Here is a 21,537-nt window from a genome sequence, read left to right as displayed (position 1 = left end):
AGAATAAGACAGTCTTTTACAAGGCACAGTAGTGGTTTTTGCCAGTAGCCTCCACACACAGTATTTTAATGCAATCTATTCCTCTCCATGTCAATACAAATCTTGACAATATTAATACTTGTATTTATTAATGCACTTTACTATACTCTCTACTTCCTAATTGACTATATACATGAGCTAGACTATATACATGAGCTAGGCAGTGTTTTCAATCTCACTCTGTAAGGTGTGCCAAAATACATGTTTAGTTATTGTCAGTGAGTTATATCCACAATGCTGTAGCCTGAATTATCCCAGATCAACACCACATTTTTTAACATAGCCAAGAGGTATTCATACAAACAGTGAAGGTAACATAAGGCCCTTGGAGCACAGAAACAAGCATTCAGTTACCAAAATGACTGGAGCATTCAGCAAGGAAACATGATTTTCAAGATTTGCAGCAGTGTTGCTGTTTCACCTTTTATTTGACCATTTGTCCATGCTAACCCTGGACACCTTCCACCCCAATAATTGTACCACAAATTAGTGAGCATCTATGTTACTTAAAAATCACATGTCTAACTTCTTTAGCTGGGGGCTTAAAATTCGTGCACTGGTCTAACATACTATTTCCTTCAATTATCTCCAGACATATTATACTTTTTTCTTGACTTTTTGCAGTGACATATAACTAGAAAGTGATCTGTTATAAAGATGTTAGTCTTATGCCTGGGAAGACAATGAGCTTATTCCTTAGTTTTAATGTGAAATAGCAAGAAATATGATTTTCCTGGATGGTTATGTAGTTAGAAATGTATTTAAGTATCAATTTTACTGCAGATCTGAGTTATCGGTTGCAGGGAGATCTTTTCTGGTGAGTGGAAGTTTGGAAGAGGATGCATTAACTCTCTCTCTCACACCTAACTCCTTCCCTGCAAATGCATTCTATCCATTATGCTTCTTTCGGGAAGAAGCTAAGAGACAGTAAACATACCCAGACCTCAGCTTCAATTATGCCACAGAATCAAAGCTTCCTCCTACAATTAATTTCTTCAGAATGGTATACTTCTTCCAAGTTCTCAGACCAGATGCAGAGAGCTGGCAGTTCAGGAAAATTACATGAGACTTGGGGATTGCAGCCTCCTTATTTTCATGGCCAAGATAGGAGTGCTTTGTGACAGCAAAAGCTGTATCTTCTGGGATCAGACCACAGCACAGAAATTATTGGAGATGAGAAGAGAACAACTGCTTTAAAAAGGTGACAAGGAGTCCTGTGGCACCTTAATAGACTAACAGATATACTGGAGCATAAGCTTCCGTGGGCAAAGACCCACTCTGTCAGATGCATGTAGTGGAAATTTCCAGAGGCAGGTATAAATATGCAGGCCAGAATAATGCTAGAGATTACGAGGTTAATTCAATCAAGGAGGGTAGGCCCACTTCTAGCAGCTGATGTGGAGGTGTGAACACCAAGAGAGGTAAAACTGCTTGTATACTTGGCTAGCCATTCACAGTCTTTGTTTAATCCTAAACTGATGGTGTCAAATTTGCAGATGAACTGTAGCTCAGCAGTTTCTCTTTGAAGTCTGGTCTTGAAGTTTTTTTGCTGCAGGATGGCTACCTTTAAATCTGTTACTCTGTGTCCAGGGAGATTGAAGTGTTCTCCTACAGGTTTTTGTATATTGCCATTCCTAATATCTGAAAAGGACTCCTTGTTGCTTTTGCAAATCCAGACTAACACGACTACTCCTCTGATACTTGCTTTAAGAAGGTTCAGAGAAGCAAGAAGACTAGTTCAAATTGTACAGCCTCATTATACAGGGACGTACATCTCAATAGCTCCCTTGCAAATATTTTCTTGTTATTTGTTGTGCTTTGCTTCCACCCCAGAATAAAGGACATTCATTACAAAGGACAACCTGAATATAAAGACTTATTCATGGCTCTTTCAGAACACTAACTTTGAATATAAATGCAGGGGGAAGAGACTGAGAAAGTTGCTAAATGCTGTACTTACAAAAACATGCACTATTAAGACTGAACTGTTCTTTAGCTGAGAAAAATCTATTACCACATATCACATTTTCTAATGTAATTTACTGCTCACATATGTAGCCATAGGATTTTGTTGATATAATATTGATTGTGACTGAGTGACTATAAAAATTTTCAATAAGGCTACATTTTACTTTAACTTAATGAATGATTCACTAAAGGAATCGGGATAAAATTACTAGGTCCAACTCCTGTTAAAACTAGCACTTCACAGACGAGGGTCAGAATTTTATTTATTTATTTATTTTTGTATCTTCCTGGGTTGTTGTACAATAGCTAGTTCTTGTAAAGGAAATTTGGCTCAAACTCATTGCAAGTTTTATGACAAATTCAGAAACCCAACAGCCTGAAATCAGGCTTTGTCTACATTTTAAAGCTTAAACAAGGCCACGGCAGCACAAGTGTGGTCACACAGCAAGAGCACAGGGAAAGAGCTCTCCCAGGGCATATCTACACTGGAGAGTTATTTTGAAATAACTCCATTTATTTCAAAATAACAAGGCGAGCACCCACACTGCCAAGCCTGTTATTTTGAAATAACGGGCTTGTTATTTCAAAATAACTTGTGAAGCGGAATAAGCTTATTTCAAAATAGTTATTTCGGGAATTACTATTTTGAAATAACTTATTTCAAAATAACTTGGTAGGGCAGACATAGCCCCAGTGCTCTATGTAAACTACCTCCACAAGGGGAATAGCTGACTGCACTGGGAGTACTTTAGTCTAGTTTATACTGGCACTTTCCAGAGCTGTAATTTGCTACCCTCAGAAGATGGAGGTGTTTTATCATACACCCCTGAGCCAGAAAGTTGTAGCACAGTGAAGTGGCCGTGTAGACTTACTTCTTGGGAGGTAAATAGCCTCTTAGCAGAATCAGTAGAATATTTTTGTAAGTCTACATATTTGGTTTAGTTATTTGGGGTCTCATTTTTAAAAAAATTACACACACCCCCCTCCCAAAAAGAAAAGAAAATAGACGTTTCAGTTCCCTCTGAAGGCCTAAACTTTCCACACTAGGACATGCAAAACGAATCCTTAAATATCTCTAGGAGCAGGCCACTTACTCACTCCTTCCAGCTCAGTGGAGTAATACCAACCCCACATGCTGTACAATATTATGCAGGATGATTCACTCCCTACATGATATACCCTGTGCAGAAAAAAAAAGTGTGTCTTTGAGCTGAAAACAGGGGTAATAAAGGCCTAAGGAGCAAAACCTCACACAATAAACCCACAAAAGAGAGTTAAGCAACTATTTTCAACTCCAGTCCAAGGAATATTTTCTCCTACGTAATTTTGACTGGGTGCTGCTATTTCAGTCCCACATTACTTCAATGGTAAGTTAGCAGGCTAAATCTTTCACATCTGAGACCATAGGAGCATGTTTTTTTTAAAGAAGGGCGAATGGAGGAAAGTTTCCCCCACCCAAGTAGTGCTCAAAAATTCTGTTAATACAACTGATTCCTTGACACCCTTAGAGCTCCGACCATAGCCCTAATGCACACAGCTTTGATCATAATTAGGCCTCATGGCAAGCACCTCTTATCCACACACATACACATTCCCCAGGTCAACATCCTATGTAGTTGCAGACTTGCCAGCTGCTTCAAATGGGACTGGTGGCCTATGTATTTGTTCATAAGAAATCAGTTTCTAATAACCAGTAAAAAAAAAAAAAAATCCACCCAAATACCAGAGTTAGATTCTCAAATTTGCCAGCTAAAACTAAAAACTTGGAAACTAATATTGAGAAATATCTATGCACATTTATTAACCCCCTTCACCATCAGCCCTATTGCTGAGTTGGCAGAGTTCAAGTTAGAGTGGTGGGGAGTGGTGTAAAACACAACGAGGTAAACTGTCAGATGAGTTACACCACCCTGCAACTTTATATTTCACCATTTAGCTTCACACCACTGCAGGTAAGATCAGAATCTGACCAACAACATACAAGCAGTGTGAAATATTCTCAGAAGCCCTTTTCAATGCCAGATATGCCTTTGTTTTATCAATATTGATGTGTGAGTGAACGCACATACGAGTGCTATACTTCAGAATGTAGGCTTTCCTCTACTCACAAAAAAGTCCTAGCAAGATTATTCACAAACCTTTTAACAAAAAACACCTCCCTAAATTAGTCAAATTTCTTGTATCAATATTTTATTAAAAGTAGTAAAACAAAATGAGATCCAATCAATGTGACTTTATGTAATTATTAACATTTGAATATTCAGTTTCTCTCTTAAGAACTAAAGCAGTCAAGCATGTGATCTCCATTTAACGGCTAGTTTTAGCCAGTTAACATAAGCCCAGGGTATAATAGAGGTGTTGTCTCTTAGATACACAGATCCAAGTAGAATGGCCTTGTTTTAATGCACCCTAATTTAACTATGATCTACTTTTCCCTTCACAACTCTTTTTTACCCTACTAATAAAGAACTTCAACCTGAACAATCAATTTCTAGCTTGCCCCAAAGCTAGCTGTGCAGTTGCAGAGTCATTTCAATACTACATTGCAAAAAAAGAGTCAAGAAGTAATCAGGAAACCTAGAACTATTTGGGTGGCTTGCATTACTGGTTGTAAGAGGACAGTACATCCCAGACTCTCCCAAACACTCAGTTATAAAAAAAAAAAGTGTTAGGGCAGCAAATTAGTATTTATTTCATGAGCTCCCTCACTGTTCCTTTTCAAACATATATGATAGCTTAGTTATCATTGTTTGGTTTTGCATTTCTTTTTTTAAAATAAAGGACACATTTTATGTTACTACTAAAAAACAATACTTACAATTTACCAATAGCTTTTAGAGCCAAAGTATCAGTAGTGTTATTAGACATTTTTTCTGATGTGCAATATTTTAAGTCCACATTGAGAATGTTATAGGAAAGAAAATACCTTGCCAAAAAAAAAGTGAAAGGCCTTGAAATGGGCATAAATGACATTACATTTACTGCCAGAGTTCCATAAATGACATTAATATATATATAAAAAAATAAGGCTTAAACCCACAAGAGTGATTGCCTTCAGTGGGTTTTAATTATTATTTTATTATTCAAGAGAGAGATGGACAAAAACAAACATTTAAAAATGCATGCTTCTAATTCAAACTGATCCATACAGTTTAACAAATATACAGTACTGCAACCAGGCCAAAAGCTGCTTTCTTTAAACGTGGTGAAGGATGGGGGCGGGGGGGGCGGGGAGAGGGGGAAGAAAGGAATTAATTTGCAACCATTTCAAATGGCTGAGTGAATCCTGAAAGTTAGGGTTTAGTAGAAAGCTTTAATAACTCTTTTTTAATCAAAGCTTCTAAGATTAATACTATTATACATTCAATTAATAAAAAGACCTTTGACAAATTATTATTATACTAATAATTTGATGAAGGCCTTTTTATTAACTGAATGTATCTATGCCAATTATTCTTGTGCTGAGGAGCAGCAATTCCATTTATTCTACCGCAAAAACTCTGTTAATGTCAGGACAATAATTTAATAATATATGCAGAAATACAGGATCAGATTCTTTCCATTCATGTCCTGCTCTAGTTCCCTTGGGACCACATGTGAAAAATGATGCTCCCATTGCACATCATGTTGAAATCTAGACTCTTGTGGTTATTTATGCTACAATTTCAAACTCAGCTGTTTTTAAAATGGATTTATTGTATTAATTTCAGAATAATCTATGAACCTGTCTCCACAGCATAATTAATGCATCAAACTCCAGGTATTACAGTTTATCAGGATTTTAATGATAAAATATGCAAACTTGCTTTCTTGGCAACTGATATTGCTTATGTTTACCTAAAACAGATGACCCATCAGACAACTAGCTCTTTATTTTAAACTATGCTTAGAGATTTTCTTTAAATCAATTCTACCAAAATGAGAAAGAAATACAAAAGAATATGAAATACATTAGCAATACAATTTCAACTACTGAGTACTATTTATGTCCTGTATTAAAACCACCTTAAAAGAAAACACAGGAATCATTATAAAAAAATCACTGGGCACACAGCCTACATACAATATACTGTAAACTAGGCCAGTCATGTGCTCACAACATGCTGTCATTAAAATCTGTAATAGAAGTGATGTGGAATATATGACTTGATTCTAGATAAAATGCAGGATACTCTGTACTGACTGCAACTTCTGCATACCGAGATGGGATTTAGCAAGATACTTAGATTTCAAAGAGAAATAAGAAACCATAAAAGTTGCCTGCTTAAATTCCAGTTAGTAATCCCATTCCCTCAACTGCAGTTAAATTTGCTGGACATAATTTTAAAAAAATCCCCAACTCTTCGAAAGGGATGAAGATAATTTATTTCTCTAAATATTGCTGTGAAGGCTGCTCAGTGGCAATATTTTTAATACAAAGCAAGTGAAGCTTTTCTTCTACTATATGAAAGAATAGGACCAGTCTCTGTTAAAGTGAATTTTACCTTTATTTCCCATTTTCTTTTACATCAGTTGTTATTATTTATACTTCTCTCTCAATTTGCACGTAATAAAAGGGACAATACACAGTTCCTTTTACACATAACTTAAAGTTCTAGTTCTTTTAATTTAAACATAACCAGCCTGCATAAAATGAAAGGCATAATCACCCTCCGCTTACAAGGACAGCTGGCATATGCATGCAAATGAGGGTCATTGTGATTTCCATGACATACAGAGCTACTGATACATTGGACACTATTCTCTTCACAATTACACTCTTCAAATTGTTGGGGAAATAAGGAAAAATCAAGAAGTGCTTACAGAATGAAAAAAAAATCTGTATGAAATGAGAAGCTATCCATTAAAAAGAGGACTTTAAAAATAAAGTTCTTGCATTTTCATAGCAACTACAGAAGCACAACCATAAGGAGGCAAGAGAGAGAAAAAAAATGAGTGAACTGCTTTGTGGGATTTTTTAATAAAGGATAAAGCTTTATTAAGACTCTTGTATGAGGAAAAGTAGTTATGTATTATTTGTTAGGAAAGGGTTTAGAAACTCCAATATAAAATAGATATGGCCCCAAAATCAAGATTCAAATCAGGAGAAATCTGAAATCAGATCCAAAATTTGGGGCAATGATGGGGAGGGATATGAAAGTGGGCATAGAGTCAATCTAACGGAATCTGGATTTCAGCTCAAAATTGGTTCTGATTCCAAAGTTCAGACGGAGGATTTTTACTCAAGCCTACTCCTCAAAAAGAATACAAATGTTCTCATTGACTTACAAAACCAAATCCTTATTAATATGTAATATTTTAATCTGAATAACCCAAATCCAAAGGTGCTGCACTGTTCTACATGAAACACAGTGAAAAGGACTCAAAACAAAAATGTAAACTCAATCACATTGCATTGTGCAAAATGAGTGTAGTTCAGAGAGTAAAGAAAGAGAATCAATGTAATACGCCATTAAAAATCTGGTTAAAATCTTGTGTATAAAGAAGGATATCTATGTAGATAGTTTTTTTTATTAAATAAAGGAAACTGTTGGTAATACAAATGTTTTCCTTATATAGGAATTTAAAAAATCATAACACTGTTTTTTAAGAATGCAAATTACACCTTCCACTTTATAAAGGTACCAAAAAAAAGTACCCTTGGCATTTCTGCAAACAGCATTGAAAGATGTTAGGGTTGCCAACTATCTAAAGACACAAACCCAGACACCCTTGCCCCACCCCTACCACACTTCTTCTCCAAGGCCCCATTTCCCCTCCTTCCCCATTAGTCACTTTCTCCTACCCTCACTTACATTCACCAGGCTGGGGTAGGGACTGAGGTGCAGAAAGAGGTGCAGCTCTGGACTGGCAGGGTGGTGCTAAGGCATTCAGATTGTAGGTGGTCCAGGCTGAGTCATGAGTAAGGGGCTCGGGTGCAGCAGGGATTGTGGGTGGAGGTGTGATCTCTAGGAGGGAATTTGGGTGCAGGAGTGGGCTCCAGGCTGAGCCAGAGGCAGAGGGTTGGGGCACAGGAGAGGTTGCGAAGTGCAGGTTCTGGACTTGGGAGGCGACACTAACCTCAGGAAGTTTCCAAAAATGACTGGCACATCTTCTGGCAGCAACACCTGAGTGGAGGGGCCAGGGAGCTCCACACAGTGCCCCTGTCCATAGCTACCACCCCCACAGCTCCTATTGGCCACAGTTCCCAACCAATGGAAGCTAGAGAGTTTCTGTCTGGCAAAGATCTCCATCTCTCCTAGGGACCACAGGGGTACTGCCAGCCATTTCCATGAGCAGTGGAGTGAGAATGGGCAGGAAACTTGCAAACCCTTATTCCTGCTGTGCTGCCCGACTGTTAGACCCTATAATCTCCTGGTTCAGCTGCTATAGCCTCCAATAGATACTGCTTGATTCCAGGAGATTTGCAGTGAAACTGGGAGGGTTAGAAACCCTAAAAGATGTGCAAGTCAAAAATCATGTGTTTAGGATGACCTCCATCTCCTTTCAAATCTTAGCTTCTATGTTTAACTGCTTTAATCTTACAAAGGAAAAGGTGTGTAAAATTTGTGCATAGTTTCCCAAAACATCAGAGACTTATTGAAAATTAGGCAACGTGTGTATCTCCAGAAACATGAGATAGGCCTACACTACTAGTGCAAAGCTCAACTTAAACACAAAAAATCTCTAAAAAAACAAAGAGGAAAATAAGGGGCAGTAAAAATAGAACACTGCAACCCTACTGCATGCTATTTTAAAGTAAGTGTTAAAGTTCAACTAGGCATTTCTAAGTTTTACGATATGCTATAAGGTTCTATAAGGCAAGTTCAGCAAATGCTTTAGAATGTAAGAACAGCATACTTGGTCAGACCTAAGGTCCATCTAACCCAGTATCCTGTCTTCTGACAGTGGCCAATACCAGATACACCAGAGGGAAGTAACGCAATCATCACATGATCCCTCTCCTGTCATCCGTTTCCAGACAAACAGAGGCTAGGGACACCATAGCCACTGATGGCCCTCACCCCCATGAATTTATCTAGTTCTTTTTTTAACCCTGTTAAAGTCCAGCTCTTCACAACATCCTCTGGCAAGGAGTTCCACAGGTTGACTGTGTGCTACATGAAGAAAAACTTTCTTTTGTTTGTTTTAAACCCACTACCTATTCATTTCATTTGGTGACCCGTAGTTCTTATGTTATGGCAGGGGTGGGGAACTTAATGTCCAGGATCCAAATGTGGCCCCCAGCTTGTCTGAATCTGACCCCTGAGACTCAGGTCTCTCCCCCCCCCCCCAGCATTGGGGAGCCCATGCTTGCATTCCCCTCCCCCCCCCCCCCCCCCCCCCCCACACACATTCCCCTACCGCACAGCTGGAGCACACAGAATTTACTTGCCTGGCCTCCTAGACTCTGGTGTGCAAGAGGAATGTGGGGAGTGTCAATGAGGGTTTTTCTTCCTGCTTCTCACTTGTGTGAAGCCCCTGACTGATTTTTCTGTGGGTCAGTGATCCCCCACCCAAAAAAAAGGTTCCCCACCCCTGTGTTATAGGAACAAGTAAATAACTTACTTATTCACTTTTTCCATACTTGTCATAATTTTATAAACCTCTATCATATCCCCCCTTTCCAAAATACATTACACCTGAATGAGTTACACAATGTAGTCTGCATGGCAAACAGGCCCAAGACAGCAAGTTTTCCATTGCTAGCTTTTAAAATCTGTTTTCTGCACCGTGGCCCTTCTGTGCTGAAACTCCTGTTTCCATTTTGTACCACATTACTCCTCTTGTGAGAAATGTAAACATATCTATCATCATGTAGGTCCAATGGACCCACTATTTTGGAGGGGTTTTAAACTTTGAATTCATAGATGCTGACCATTTCAATCTACATTGTGAAACTCCATACTTATTGCCCACAAATTACTTTATATTTGAGCAGCGTCCAGCACAAAAGCGTTCCAATCCCAACTGGGTCCTGTAGATTCCACAGCAATATAATATACATACAAAACTTTTTATACACCGAGAGCGCTAATATACTATCAACAGAATATTTTGGAACAGTTTTCAACCGTAAATTCTTAATATATTTAATACCTGTGGGAAAATTGTAAACCATTAAACGGTGAGCCACCATATTAAGCCTCCAGGCCTGCAAACACTTAGGCATGTGGTTAATGTTATGCCTGAATATAGTCCTATTAACCAGAGTGGGGTCTCTCATATGCTTAACAAGGATGGGTTTTTGCAGGATTGGGGCCTTACTTTTGACATACAATTTAGATTCGACTCTAAACTTAATACATACAATTTTCCAGGTCTGAAATTTATATAGGTAAGACTTTCACCCAGAAAGTCACTTTACTAAACTTAATAATAGTCACTCACCTGTAAAGACGTTAGGAAAGGCATCAGTAGAAGCCTGGACCCCTGAGGACTTTCTTGAGTGAGTCAAAGGCACTCTTTCTTCTTGCAATTTTTCCCTGGACCTCCTGTACTCCAAGTAGTCTGCAGAGCCTACTTTTTTAGCTATTTCACATTTCTGATCAGATAGCTCATCCGTCCAGTCAGCCGATCGACTGAAATAACCAGCTAAGCTGACGGACCTTTGCTTCTTGGCTGATGCCTTCTCTTTTTTATGGAAGGACTCACGTCTTCTTTTAAAAAGTGGGCTCTGGGATGGGGACAGAGAAGGGGAGCGGTTGGGTGAACTCAGCTGCCTAGTTGTGGTTTTGATGTAACATGGGTTAATTATATAGGGCTTAAAGCATCGGGGACTGAATTGAGGACTGCCCTCTATCTCCCCAGATGACAAAATGCCATTTTTCAATTCAGTAGAAAAAACACTATCCAGTGCTTCTTGGCTGGTGGATAGACTATGTTCATCTTCCTGAGTCTCATCAACATGATCATGGCCTGCCTCTGAAAAATCATCACTTCTTTCAGAACCTGGGAAATCAACAGCTTGTACTTCACTAATTTTAGTCTCCAAATCTGCTGCTGGCAAAGAAAAATGGAACACAGAACTGTCTATGCAAGACCCATTTTCTGTCCCTGCTGCATTTAAATTTGGGTAATCCTTGAGTTCACCAGGTACAGCATTCATTCCAGCCTCAAGATTTTCCTGTTCAGCAGTCCATGGCTTGTGTTCTTGCATTTCAAATAAATTGTTACCAGAATAGCCTGTTAAGTCGGCTGCATCTTTCAGTTCATTTTCAGTTTCACTGACTGGAATGTTTTCTGTAATTTCAGATAATGCTGAGACAGCCTGCTCAGTTTCTGGGCTACTCTCTTTGTCACTGCTAGTCACTGAAAGAAACCGTTCCAGATCTAAGGGGGCTGCTTTAGAATTAGCCATGTGTGGGTCCATTGTTTTGGTGACATGCTCCTCAGTTCCAGTGTTAATTGCCCCCTGCTGCTGCTGCAGTCTAATAGCTTGCTGGATATCAGAAAGCAAATCCTCTTGTTCTGTGGCTGAATGGAAACTGTATATATCTGTATCTGAGCCAGAGCTGGTCCTTTGTCCATCCTGTGCCTCTGCAGCAGCTGGGCGAGTTTCATTTGTAATTTCAAAATGCTCAACATCTGTGTCCGAGAGCCCCCCTTCATCTGCAGAAATGCTTATATCCGGAGTTTTGGTAATGACTGAATGAGCACTGTCCAGCTCCCCTGTATGCAAGGCCTGGCTTTCTAAAACATCCTCCCTTGAACTACTGTTCCCATCTTTCGCCTTGGACAGATTTTTTCTGATCCTCAGATTTGAAAACACTGAGGCTCTCGCGTCCGACTTACCCTTCTTTTTGCTGGATTCACTTCCTTTACCATGCTTCCCCAATCCCTTTTTGCTTCCTGCTCCCTTCTTTGTGCCTTCTGTATCCTTGGGCCCAGATGCATCCTCTCCTCCCTCAGATACATCACCTGCATTTTTCTTGAGCTTCCCATCCTGGTTCCCCATGATTTTTAGCAATCCAAGCCCTTCAGAAATCAAGTCATACTGCTGGATTTCATTCACTTGGCCTGTCGGCAAGCTCCTCTCTCGCAATCCAGGTTTGTTTCCAGGCGGCGGTGATGCAAGCGACGCAAATACTTGCTGTGCCTCTCCCCCATCTGCTAGTGCTGCCTTTTTGCATAATGTGCTGCTTGCACTGTGCTCTATTGAGACATGCTCAGTACAGCACTGAAAGCTGCAGACAGCTCCTTCCAATGGCTGCTCCTGACACGGTTGCTTTTTCACTGTGGCTCTGCTACGTTCCTCTTTCTGTATAAAAGATTCAGTGAAAAGTGTTTCACTTATAAGAGTTACTTCTTTTTCCACTGTCTGAATTGCTTGCATTGTTAGCTCAGGGGAGATCACAGCTCAATTTGTCATCAAATAGCTACAATTTCAGGACTTGAAAGTTCCTTGGAAAAAGAAAAAGAAAAGGAAAAAGTTATGAGGTAGCATAATTACTCCCTCGTTATGTACAGGAACAACCTAGTAATCCTAAAAAATGCAAATATTCTGATTTAATAATTCATCGAGTGTTTAAACATGTTACTTCAAGAGGCTACACAATACCATGTGTATTTTATACATGTAGCTCATATGTACCATAAAGACACAGTACAGTAATAATTACCATATAAAACAAACAGCTTGTACTCTAAGAAAGAGATTAAGCTCATCAATATTAAAGCAAACTACCATTGTTTCCTTTTATAAAAACATTCAATATGAAACAAATGAAATCCAACAGCACCAGCCAAATGTAACTCCAAAGAAAAGGATACAGGTAAAGTGTTCCCTTGTTCATATATAAATATTTTATATCTATTAGTTTAAGCACTGCAGCTGGTTATCTATTTTGAACTAGCAAACCATGTCAAAGCCCATTTCATATTAAAGGAATTAATTTCCAGTGCACTCATCTTGTATAGTACTATAGTATGTCAGTGTTATTCACCATATATAAGAAAAGTGTTTTTTAGTTGTTGCAATTTGGCAATTGTCAACGTGTTGTGCAATCAGATATATTCTCTTTTTCTATTTCTGGTTCACATGTGGATGTGTGCATTTCATTATAATGCCCACTTTCAAAACTCATATACTGCATTTTTCCTTGTTTTATTTTGGGGGGAGGTGGAGATGAGGGGGGCAGTTGTAATCATGGGATTAAATTCCATGAAATAATTTAACTAAAATGGAAACAAAGGGCATAAGAACACAGGAATTGCCAGAATGGATCAGCTCAGTGGACCATCTAGCAGCAGCAGAAATCGATACTTCAGATAAAAGTGCAAAAACTGCAGAGTAGAAATTATGTAATCAGATGCTCACAGAGGGGCTTTCCCCAACCACTTATCAGTTAGTGACTGATTTATGTCTTGAAGTATATATAAATCCTTTTTTGAAAATATTAATAATAACTAACTAATCCTTTGAATCATAACTAACAGCTAATTCCTTTTTGAACCATGCTAAGCTTTTGGCCTCAATAACATCCATGAATTTCACAAGATAATCATGTTGCATACAAAGGGATTTTCTTTCATAAGTTTTAAACTAGTTGCCTTACAGTATTAATGGATGTCTTTGTTCTTGTATTATGAGAATAAGTTAAATTGTAAGCTCCCATTTACCCAAGCAACCCTACTCTTTCCAGTTTCTTCATATGAAAATCTTTCCAGGTCCCTAATATTTTTATTGCTCATATCTGAACTACATCTATTTCTACGATTCCCTTTTAGAATTAGGGTGATCAGATCCAACAATGAAATTCCAGATTATATAAAACAATGGCACATGATTGTCTTACTTAACTATAGTTATAACTTATGCAATTTTTTCCATTCTACTGTCCCACCCCCTTTTCCCAATCACTTATAAATATGAGTGTAGAACATGTTAAGGCACTTTTCCTCATTTTATTGACCCTTTATGCCCATAATTTGTTTTCTGTCTCATGGCCAATTTCTAATTTAGGGAAGTCCTTTACCACCCAACCTATCACTACATGGATTCCTTAAAAGCCTCTTGTGTGGGAATTGTGGAGGGAAAAAGGTTTTTGCAAGTTCGATTGCATTTTGTGAACCAATTCTCCTGTATCTACTGTATAAGCCTTACTGAAACTTAAAACATAGTTTGAGAAGAGTTTCTGTTGTTATATGTGACTCTATTCAGCCTACACTGATTTTATTACAGGATTACTCAGCATGACTAAAAGTGACCGACTATGCCTATTTAGATATATATCCTACATGTGCTCAAATACATGCAAGCACAAAAACACTGTCTTAGAACTGCACTTACATAAGCTAGCATGTTGATGCACAATGAACTAAACAGTCTGATTTGTTTGAATAGATTTTTTTTTTTTGTTACTGACTTTCTCCTTTTCTGTTTGCTAAGCATTTTTTTCTTCATGTCACAGAGTGACTCCGTACAGACACAGGATTCCATATTAGCAGTTCCCTAAGGGTTACATTGTTAAAAATCACAAGTCAGGAAATCGAAAATGTAAGGCTCCAACAGCAACATTGGCAATGTCATGATACATATATGCCATATTGTCTACCCACGTTTTGGGTGAAGTGTGTACCTTAAAATATCTGCCTTATGTCATAAAATGCATCCCAGAAAGGTTCACAAACAAAGAAAAAAAAAGAGTAAGGTACATTAAAAATGTCCAATTATCTCATAAAAACAACTTTCAACTTAGCAGACTCACACACCTTAGAAAAATATTGGTATGTCTGGAAATGAAGTTAAGGAAACAGTCAGTGCTTCACTGCCATTTTACTCAGCTGACAACCCACCCAACATTAAGTGCCCCCAGTGATGGATACTGGGTAGGCTGCCCTTTCTGGGACCCTTTTCAAGTCCTTCAAGTGCATCCCTTTCAAGAAGCAGGCCTGTGACCCACCTCCTTCTGCCTGTGATGGGACTCCACAATACAAGCACTGTGCAAGGGGGTCTCTAAGTTTCACCTCCTTGGGTGCTTAAAGGTATAACAGTTGGCTGTTTTACCCAGAAGGCCCAAGTGGGTTTGACCCTGCCAGATTCTCCCTTCAGGAGCCTGTGGTCGATAATAGCATTCAGACACACTGAACAGAAATATTTTAAAAGTTAAGGTTCCAAATAACAGTTACCACAAAACAATGTATGATTTATTTTGCTCAGTCAGCACATAGATTAGAAAAATTGATTTTAAATTAGCAAAGAGACATATACATATGCTGTCATACCGACACTTAGCACATCCCGGCTCAAGCGCCTACACAGACATGGCAGACACAGAGTTCCCTCTTCTCCCTGGACATCAAAATACAGCTGCAGACCCTAGTTATCAACTTCTTTGTGGGTCAGTCTTACAGCCTGCTCACTTTCTCCCTCCCCATTTTGCCAGGACCACCTTTTAACCCATTAGGATTTTAGGGTCTCAGGTATAGCCTTATGAAAGAAAAAACATCTTCATCTGGATTGTGCCCATCTCAGTAGTTTCTTTCCCCCAACTGATGGCCCAGCCCTTGCTATCGTAAGGCTTTTGAAGCAGGGTACTTAAGGCTGCCTAATTTGCACCACTGCATTATTTTTCCTGGGTTCCTTCATAACCCCACTTTCTACATCCTCCTTTGATTTGAGTGCTTCCATTCAGACAGGTAATAATCCCAAACTAAACAGGAAAACAGAGACATACATAATATTAGTAAGAAATAGTACCGGTGTTTCCCCCGATGTGTCACATCCTCAATTTACATTCTTATAATTGTAATAAACAGTATCTAATAAAGATTTCAACAGGAACTTAATTCCAGATTGCAATTGGCAATATGAGGATGGATCACAGCACTCTCACGGTACCAGTAATTTCAGCAGGCATCTGGGTGGGTGCAGCAGTCTAACTGTACATTGTAAATTTCAGAATGAAAGCCTTTAAAATAAGAATTAAATGTTCTGATAGAGTCTCACGTAAGTGAACTAGAAGTTTATTCTGCGTAAAATTGGGATGGTTGATTAGCGTAATGCTATAAATTGTGTTAGTTGCCACAAGTTCTAGGCCAGTGGTCCCCAACCTTTTTGTGGCCAATAGCACATTCATGTTTTCAAAAAAGTGTGGCGGGCGCAAACAATTTTTCAAGGCTTATTTTGTATTTGTACATTAGATAATATGAAAAACATCATATTTAATATTACATAATATATGAATCCATAATATGAAAAAGGTAATTTTACATGTAAAAGGTATTAATTAAATTATTCGGCAATTATCCTTTCACCTTACCGTGTGAATTTGCTCTTTTTTTAATCTATCTGTAAGAAAAATTAAGGAGTTTTTACAAAATAAATATCAAACAGTCTTCATCTTATTTATTTGAAAAAAGTAAAACACTGTTGAACTGCTGGTCCAAATATATTTATTATTCTTACTTTAACATAGATAGTCAGTTATGGTTAATTAAAAATATTCTTTGTACTGTTACTTGTATCTGGATTTCAATAATCAAACAAATATGAAAAAAAGTCAAACAAGTTAATCATACATGCTCATCAGCACTTAATGGAAAATAGGTATAATTAATTCACATGGTTTTTCTAATAAAGTCAGTGTGATTTTTAGCACTGCATTTCTTCAGCCAATTTTTCATAATTGGGAGAGTAGGATGATATTCCTGTTCGTAAGCAATCATCAGGATGGGCATCTGTAAGCTGAGATCTGTATTTTGATTTTATGATGTTCATTGTTGAAAACAGAACTTTGCATATATAAGTGGAACTGAAATAAGATTTTATTTTGTATGCTACATTTTTTAAGGCAGGAAACTTTTTTTGGTCAACCAGACTCCAAAAGTTTTCATCTGTTGCACAGGATTTTAGAACAATATCAGCTTACTTTAATATCAATTTAATTTAGTTGGATAATTTTTATTTTAATTATATTGTAATTCATTTTTAAACAAAATTCTGCATTAATAAAAAGGAGGGAATGTCCGAATGTTGAGCAAAAAAATCACCCTCCCCCCAAAAAAAATCATGGCACTTTTAAATCTCACACTCCCCATTCCCACCATCAGCTGCCATGTCTCCTCCCGTTGCTCCATCAGCTCCCCTGGTGCCTGCTGCCCCCCAATCCGTCACCCTCCTCTGCTGTCCTGACTCCTGCCCTTCTCACTGCCCTCAGCCCTCCTGAGACCTGCCCCCTTCCACCAGCCCTTCTCTCTCCCCCCCATGCCCACTCCTCCAGTAGCCCCACTCTGATCAAGTGAGCTACCCCCTCTCCTAACACCTCCCTCTACACACCTGCCCTGCCTCTCTCCTCTGGTGCTGGTCCCTCCTCTGCAGGTGTCTGCCCTTCTGCTTCATCCCCAGAATCCCCTGGCACCTGCACCTTCCCTTACCACTGCACCCTCCTGGTGCCTCCCCCTTCCCTCACTGCCCCTGCCCCCTTTGCCCTCTTTTCCCCTGATGCCCACCCCCTAAACAGCCCTCTGCCCCCATTCCCCTCATGCCCCTATGCCCTCACACATGATTTGTTCCATCCCCACCTTCCTCATGCCCACCCCTTCTTTCAAGCCTTCTCCCAGTACCTTCCCCTCCCCCCTCTAGTCCCCAATGTCCTTACCCTCTCCTCTCCCAGCATCACCCTGTCCTCCCTCCCACTGACACCTCCCCTCCTGCCCTTTTCCTCATTATCTCCACTTGGCCCCCTGGCATTTGTCTCTCCTCCATGTTGTCCCTTGCTTCCTTTCCCTTTCTTCTCCTGACCTGCCCCCCTTCCCTCAGCACAAGCCCCTTCCTCTTCCACTCCTTCCCCCTATTTTTCCTGCACCTCCACCTTCTGCATTCCAGTTTGAATCTGTGATCAGGCCCGGCCTAGCTGCTTCCGTGACCCCAGACCACGTGCCGGGCCTGGAGCTGGGCAGCATGGTTTTAAAATTTAAAGTCCCAGGCCATGTCGTCACGGCACACCTGGCGTCTCACCTCTCAGCTGTTGCGTGGGCATTTGAACATGCCGTGCATGTTCTCCCTCAGATGTCTTGCGAACCTGGCAACTCCCCTCTCAGCTGTTGTGCGGAGGGGGTGCACAAGACGACTGGAGGGAGCATATGCTGCTGCACAACAGCTGAGAGGGGAGACGCTGGTTTGCAAGACATCTGAGGGAGCGCGTGCACGGCGAACACGTCACGCAACAGCTGAGAGGGGAGACACCCATTTCTCAAGACATCCGAGGGAGCGCATGCACAGCGTGTTCGCTGCGCATGTACTTCCTCGGATGTCTTGCGAACCAGCATCTCCCCTCTCAGGTGTTGCACAGCAGCATGCACTCCCTCTGATCGTCTCGTGCACCCCGTTGCGTGCAGACACCCCACTTTGGAGACCACTGTTTTAAAACACCAGCATGGGCGCACATAAATGCCCTGGCGGGTGCCAAGCCACCCATAGGCACCGCGTTGCGGACTCCTGGTCTAGGCTATTTAAATCAAAGTTAGATTTTGCAGAATACCTTTAAAACTGCCAAGTTGCAACAACTAAAATATACATTTTTATATAGTGAATAACACTAAAATACTGCAATGCTATACCAGACTACAGCACTGGAAATTAATTCCTTCAATAAGAAATAGGCTTTGATAGCTTGTTAATACAGTCATTATTTGGTTCCTGGTGTACATTTTTGAGACAATATTAAAGTTGGATACATGGTGTAAATTGGGGTGGGGGACAGGGTGAATGGTGAGGGATAAGGTAGAGAAAGCTGTTATTTCAGCTGCTCTGACCTAGCTTTCCAGATGTCCAATCAGTGCTCACTCCAGACTTCACATGTGCTATACCCAGGCACAAGGGCTATGCAGATCAGCTTCTAGGACTGGGGCCTGTAGTATAGTACATATTCAAAGTCTCTTTTATTTAAAAAGCAACTACCACTGGCAGTTGAGCTATTTAGGCATGAAAATGGCTTCTTAATGCATCCTGGTGTCAAGAGATGAAATCCTAAATCATTAATTGGGGACATATTTACTGGGGTCACATTGTCCTTTTATTAGTATGTCATGATGCATACATATTTCCTGCATACCACCCCAGAGCTTTCATCTGTTCAGACACAGGCTAGATAAAGCTATCCATGCTTATATGAATACATGGACCAATGCCCCTCTCACTCTTTCCAATAATAGAGAAATAGCCTACATACTCCTGCAAAATGTGTTTGACTTCTCCCTGTAGCTGACATAAATCCTGATCCTACAACCTCTTATGTAGATCAGACTTCAAAACTGAGGCAATGAACAGGATGGGTGGGATCCGTTTGCACTATTATACCACAGCTTCCTAACTCATATCCACATCAGGGAAGTTAAGTTTCATTCACATTGCAGCTAGTGGGGCTTCACAACCAGTAAGGAAATTTCAGGCAGTTTTATTTCATTTTTGCCAAATAGCTCTAGTAAGAAAGAAAAATTAAAGTTGGCCTAGAAAACTTTTGGAAATACAAGTAACATACAGATTTTTTAAAAAATCTACAACTTTATAATAGTTTAGCTATTAGTTTACAACTATAAAAACTGTCAATTTAGCACAGAATTAAGGCAATTCTCCAAAGTACCTGCCTTTTTAAAACAGGGCAATATTGCCAAGTATGTGTTAGGTACATTGAAAACTTCCACAGTTTTCCACACTTTAGCCCTAATCCTGCCACAAGAATTGTGCATGAAAATCCCAGCACCCACACAAATGCATGCTGGGTTAGGTGGGGATTCCCAGAGGTTCAGGGTGTACCAGCACAGTTCTCTTTGCAGATCAGGGGCCTTAGACAAAGTGAGACTACTTATGAAAGTGGAGTTAAGCATTTGCACAAGTGTTTACAGAATGAGACCCTTATTCACTGCTCTGCATTCATCATTATATGTTTTTAGTATAATGAACATGACTATTTGCACCAAATAACTTGCTCTATTAATTTCCTTCAAGACATAGCAAGTGTAAAGGTGACAGTTTTAGGATAAGTTATCATGAAAGTGATTGCAAATCATACCAGTGAAAAGATTTTACCCAAACATTTATAGACAGTATGACAAGTACAAAATACTTTACAAAACAAATTCCAATAACTTTTTTTCATTTAACAAGCTCAACATGAAACTGATCAAAACGAAAATCAATAATGGCTAAAAGGCAGCATAACCCCAAACAAGTTGATACCAGGATGTAAACTATATTAAAAATACACACAGAGAGAAGACACACTTATGCACTACCACAGAGAAAAAATAAACTGTCTCAAAGTAAAAAGGCATCTTTAGCCTTATAGGAAGATTGTCACATTTTTAAGAGTAGTTCTAATATGATTTCAATTTACAAGTGCCCAAAAAAGTAACAAACACTTCAACAAAAAGCCAGTCAATCCCAAAAGCTGCCTGCCTCACTGAATATTTGTAACCAGCCATGCAAATGACTGAAAGCAGGTGTGTATCACAGGTGTAGATATAATAGATATCCTGGTACAGCAACAATAGCCTGATTTGCTCACCCTTCCTAAAAAAGCTGAGGAGAAGCTTGCCACAGTGCACAGAATAAAATAAAAAATAGAGATTTAAAACTTACAACTTTAGATACATTTTCTCTTCACTCTCAGATGCATCTTGAATCAAGATGTATTTATTTTGGAAAAATAAATCATCATTATTATTATTATTACTGTTTGCCACAGCGACATTGCTGCTGTTACTCCAGGCTGGGCAGAATTGTCCTCTCAGCTACCACTCAGCACAGCCCGGCTGCTTACTCAGAACCCAGCTAGGAACAGGAAGAGCCACAGGCAGCTTTGATTTCACTCACCTGAGGTAGGTCTTGGGTTTCTTGGAACAAAGCCAAACCAGAGCAGCTCTTTACCCAGAGGAGGGGAAATTACTAGGGAGGAGAACAAAAAGCAGCAACAGGCCCTGAGCACTCCACTGTGAACATGCTGACTGCCCTCTAAGCACATGATGGCTCTCAGCTGCCAGAGACATGAGCTGCAGGAAGAGAGATCTACAGTTAGGGGAGATTATAGTAAGTGTGGGGTTCTCTAATGAATTGTGTGGGGGAACTGAGAGTTGGTTTATGATTATTTTGCAGTAGTCTCTGGTTCAGACTTCTAGATCAGTGGCAATAATGCACCATTTGACATTATAAAGATACATGTTGAAAACGTTTAATTTAAATATGGAATTCCATGCAGTCTCTGCTTTATGCCCCTAATCCTGTGATTAACTCCAGGCAAGCAGGCAGACAGACAGACCGCTATAACCATGAGCTGCTCACTGTAGAATTGGGGCCTTTCCTGGTAAAATTCCCAGAGCAGAGAAATCACAAGACTCTTTAGAACACACAGAGGGAGGGAGATTGCTAAGCAGCCGTGACAGTGCAGTTAATATTACAGTGATGCCCTTAACACCTAGTAGCACAACCTGCACAAAAACAAAACATAAGGGGAAACTACACTGTGTTGTTTAGTTATTGAACACTAGGGGCCAGAGTAACTCTCAGACATATGGAGACCATATTGAGGGCGCGCAGTATGGGTTTATAAC

General features: G+C 39.6%; 1 protein-coding gene across 3 annotated transcripts in view; it reads right to left on the bottom strand.

Annotated features, from left to right (window-relative positions):
* Positions 1–20,945, bottom strand: part of FMN2 (formin 2) — a 242,297-nt gene extending 221,352 nt beyond the window's left edge. For 2 of the 3 annotated variants that reach the window (XM_075924819.2, XM_075924822.2), the window contains exons 1-2: positions 20,570–20,736; positions 10,378–12,390 (exon numbers count right to left, since the gene is read on the bottom strand). In XM_075924819.2, coding sequence (XP_075780934.2) covers positions 10,378–12,322 — 1,945 coding nt within the window. In that variant the 5' untranslated portion in view covers positions 12,323–12,390; positions 20,570–20,736. Of the gene's footprint in view, positions 1–10,377; positions 12,391–20,569; positions 20,737–20,803 lie in introns of those variants that run through there. The other variant, XM_075924820.2, reaches the window with a different exon arrangement.
* Positions 20,946–21,537: the final 592 nt, after the last annotated feature.

Source organism: Pelodiscus sinensis, chromosome 3 (genome assembly GCF_052426305.1).
Source record: "Pelodiscus sinensis isolate ZL-2025 chromosome 3, ASM5242630v1, whole genome shotgun sequence".
In the NCBI taxonomy this organism is placed as follows: Eukaryota; Metazoa; Chordata; order Testudines; family Trionychidae; genus Pelodiscus; species Pelodiscus sinensis.
Note: the sequence above shows the minus strand (reverse complement) of the source record. Positions and strands in the feature narration are given on the sequence as shown.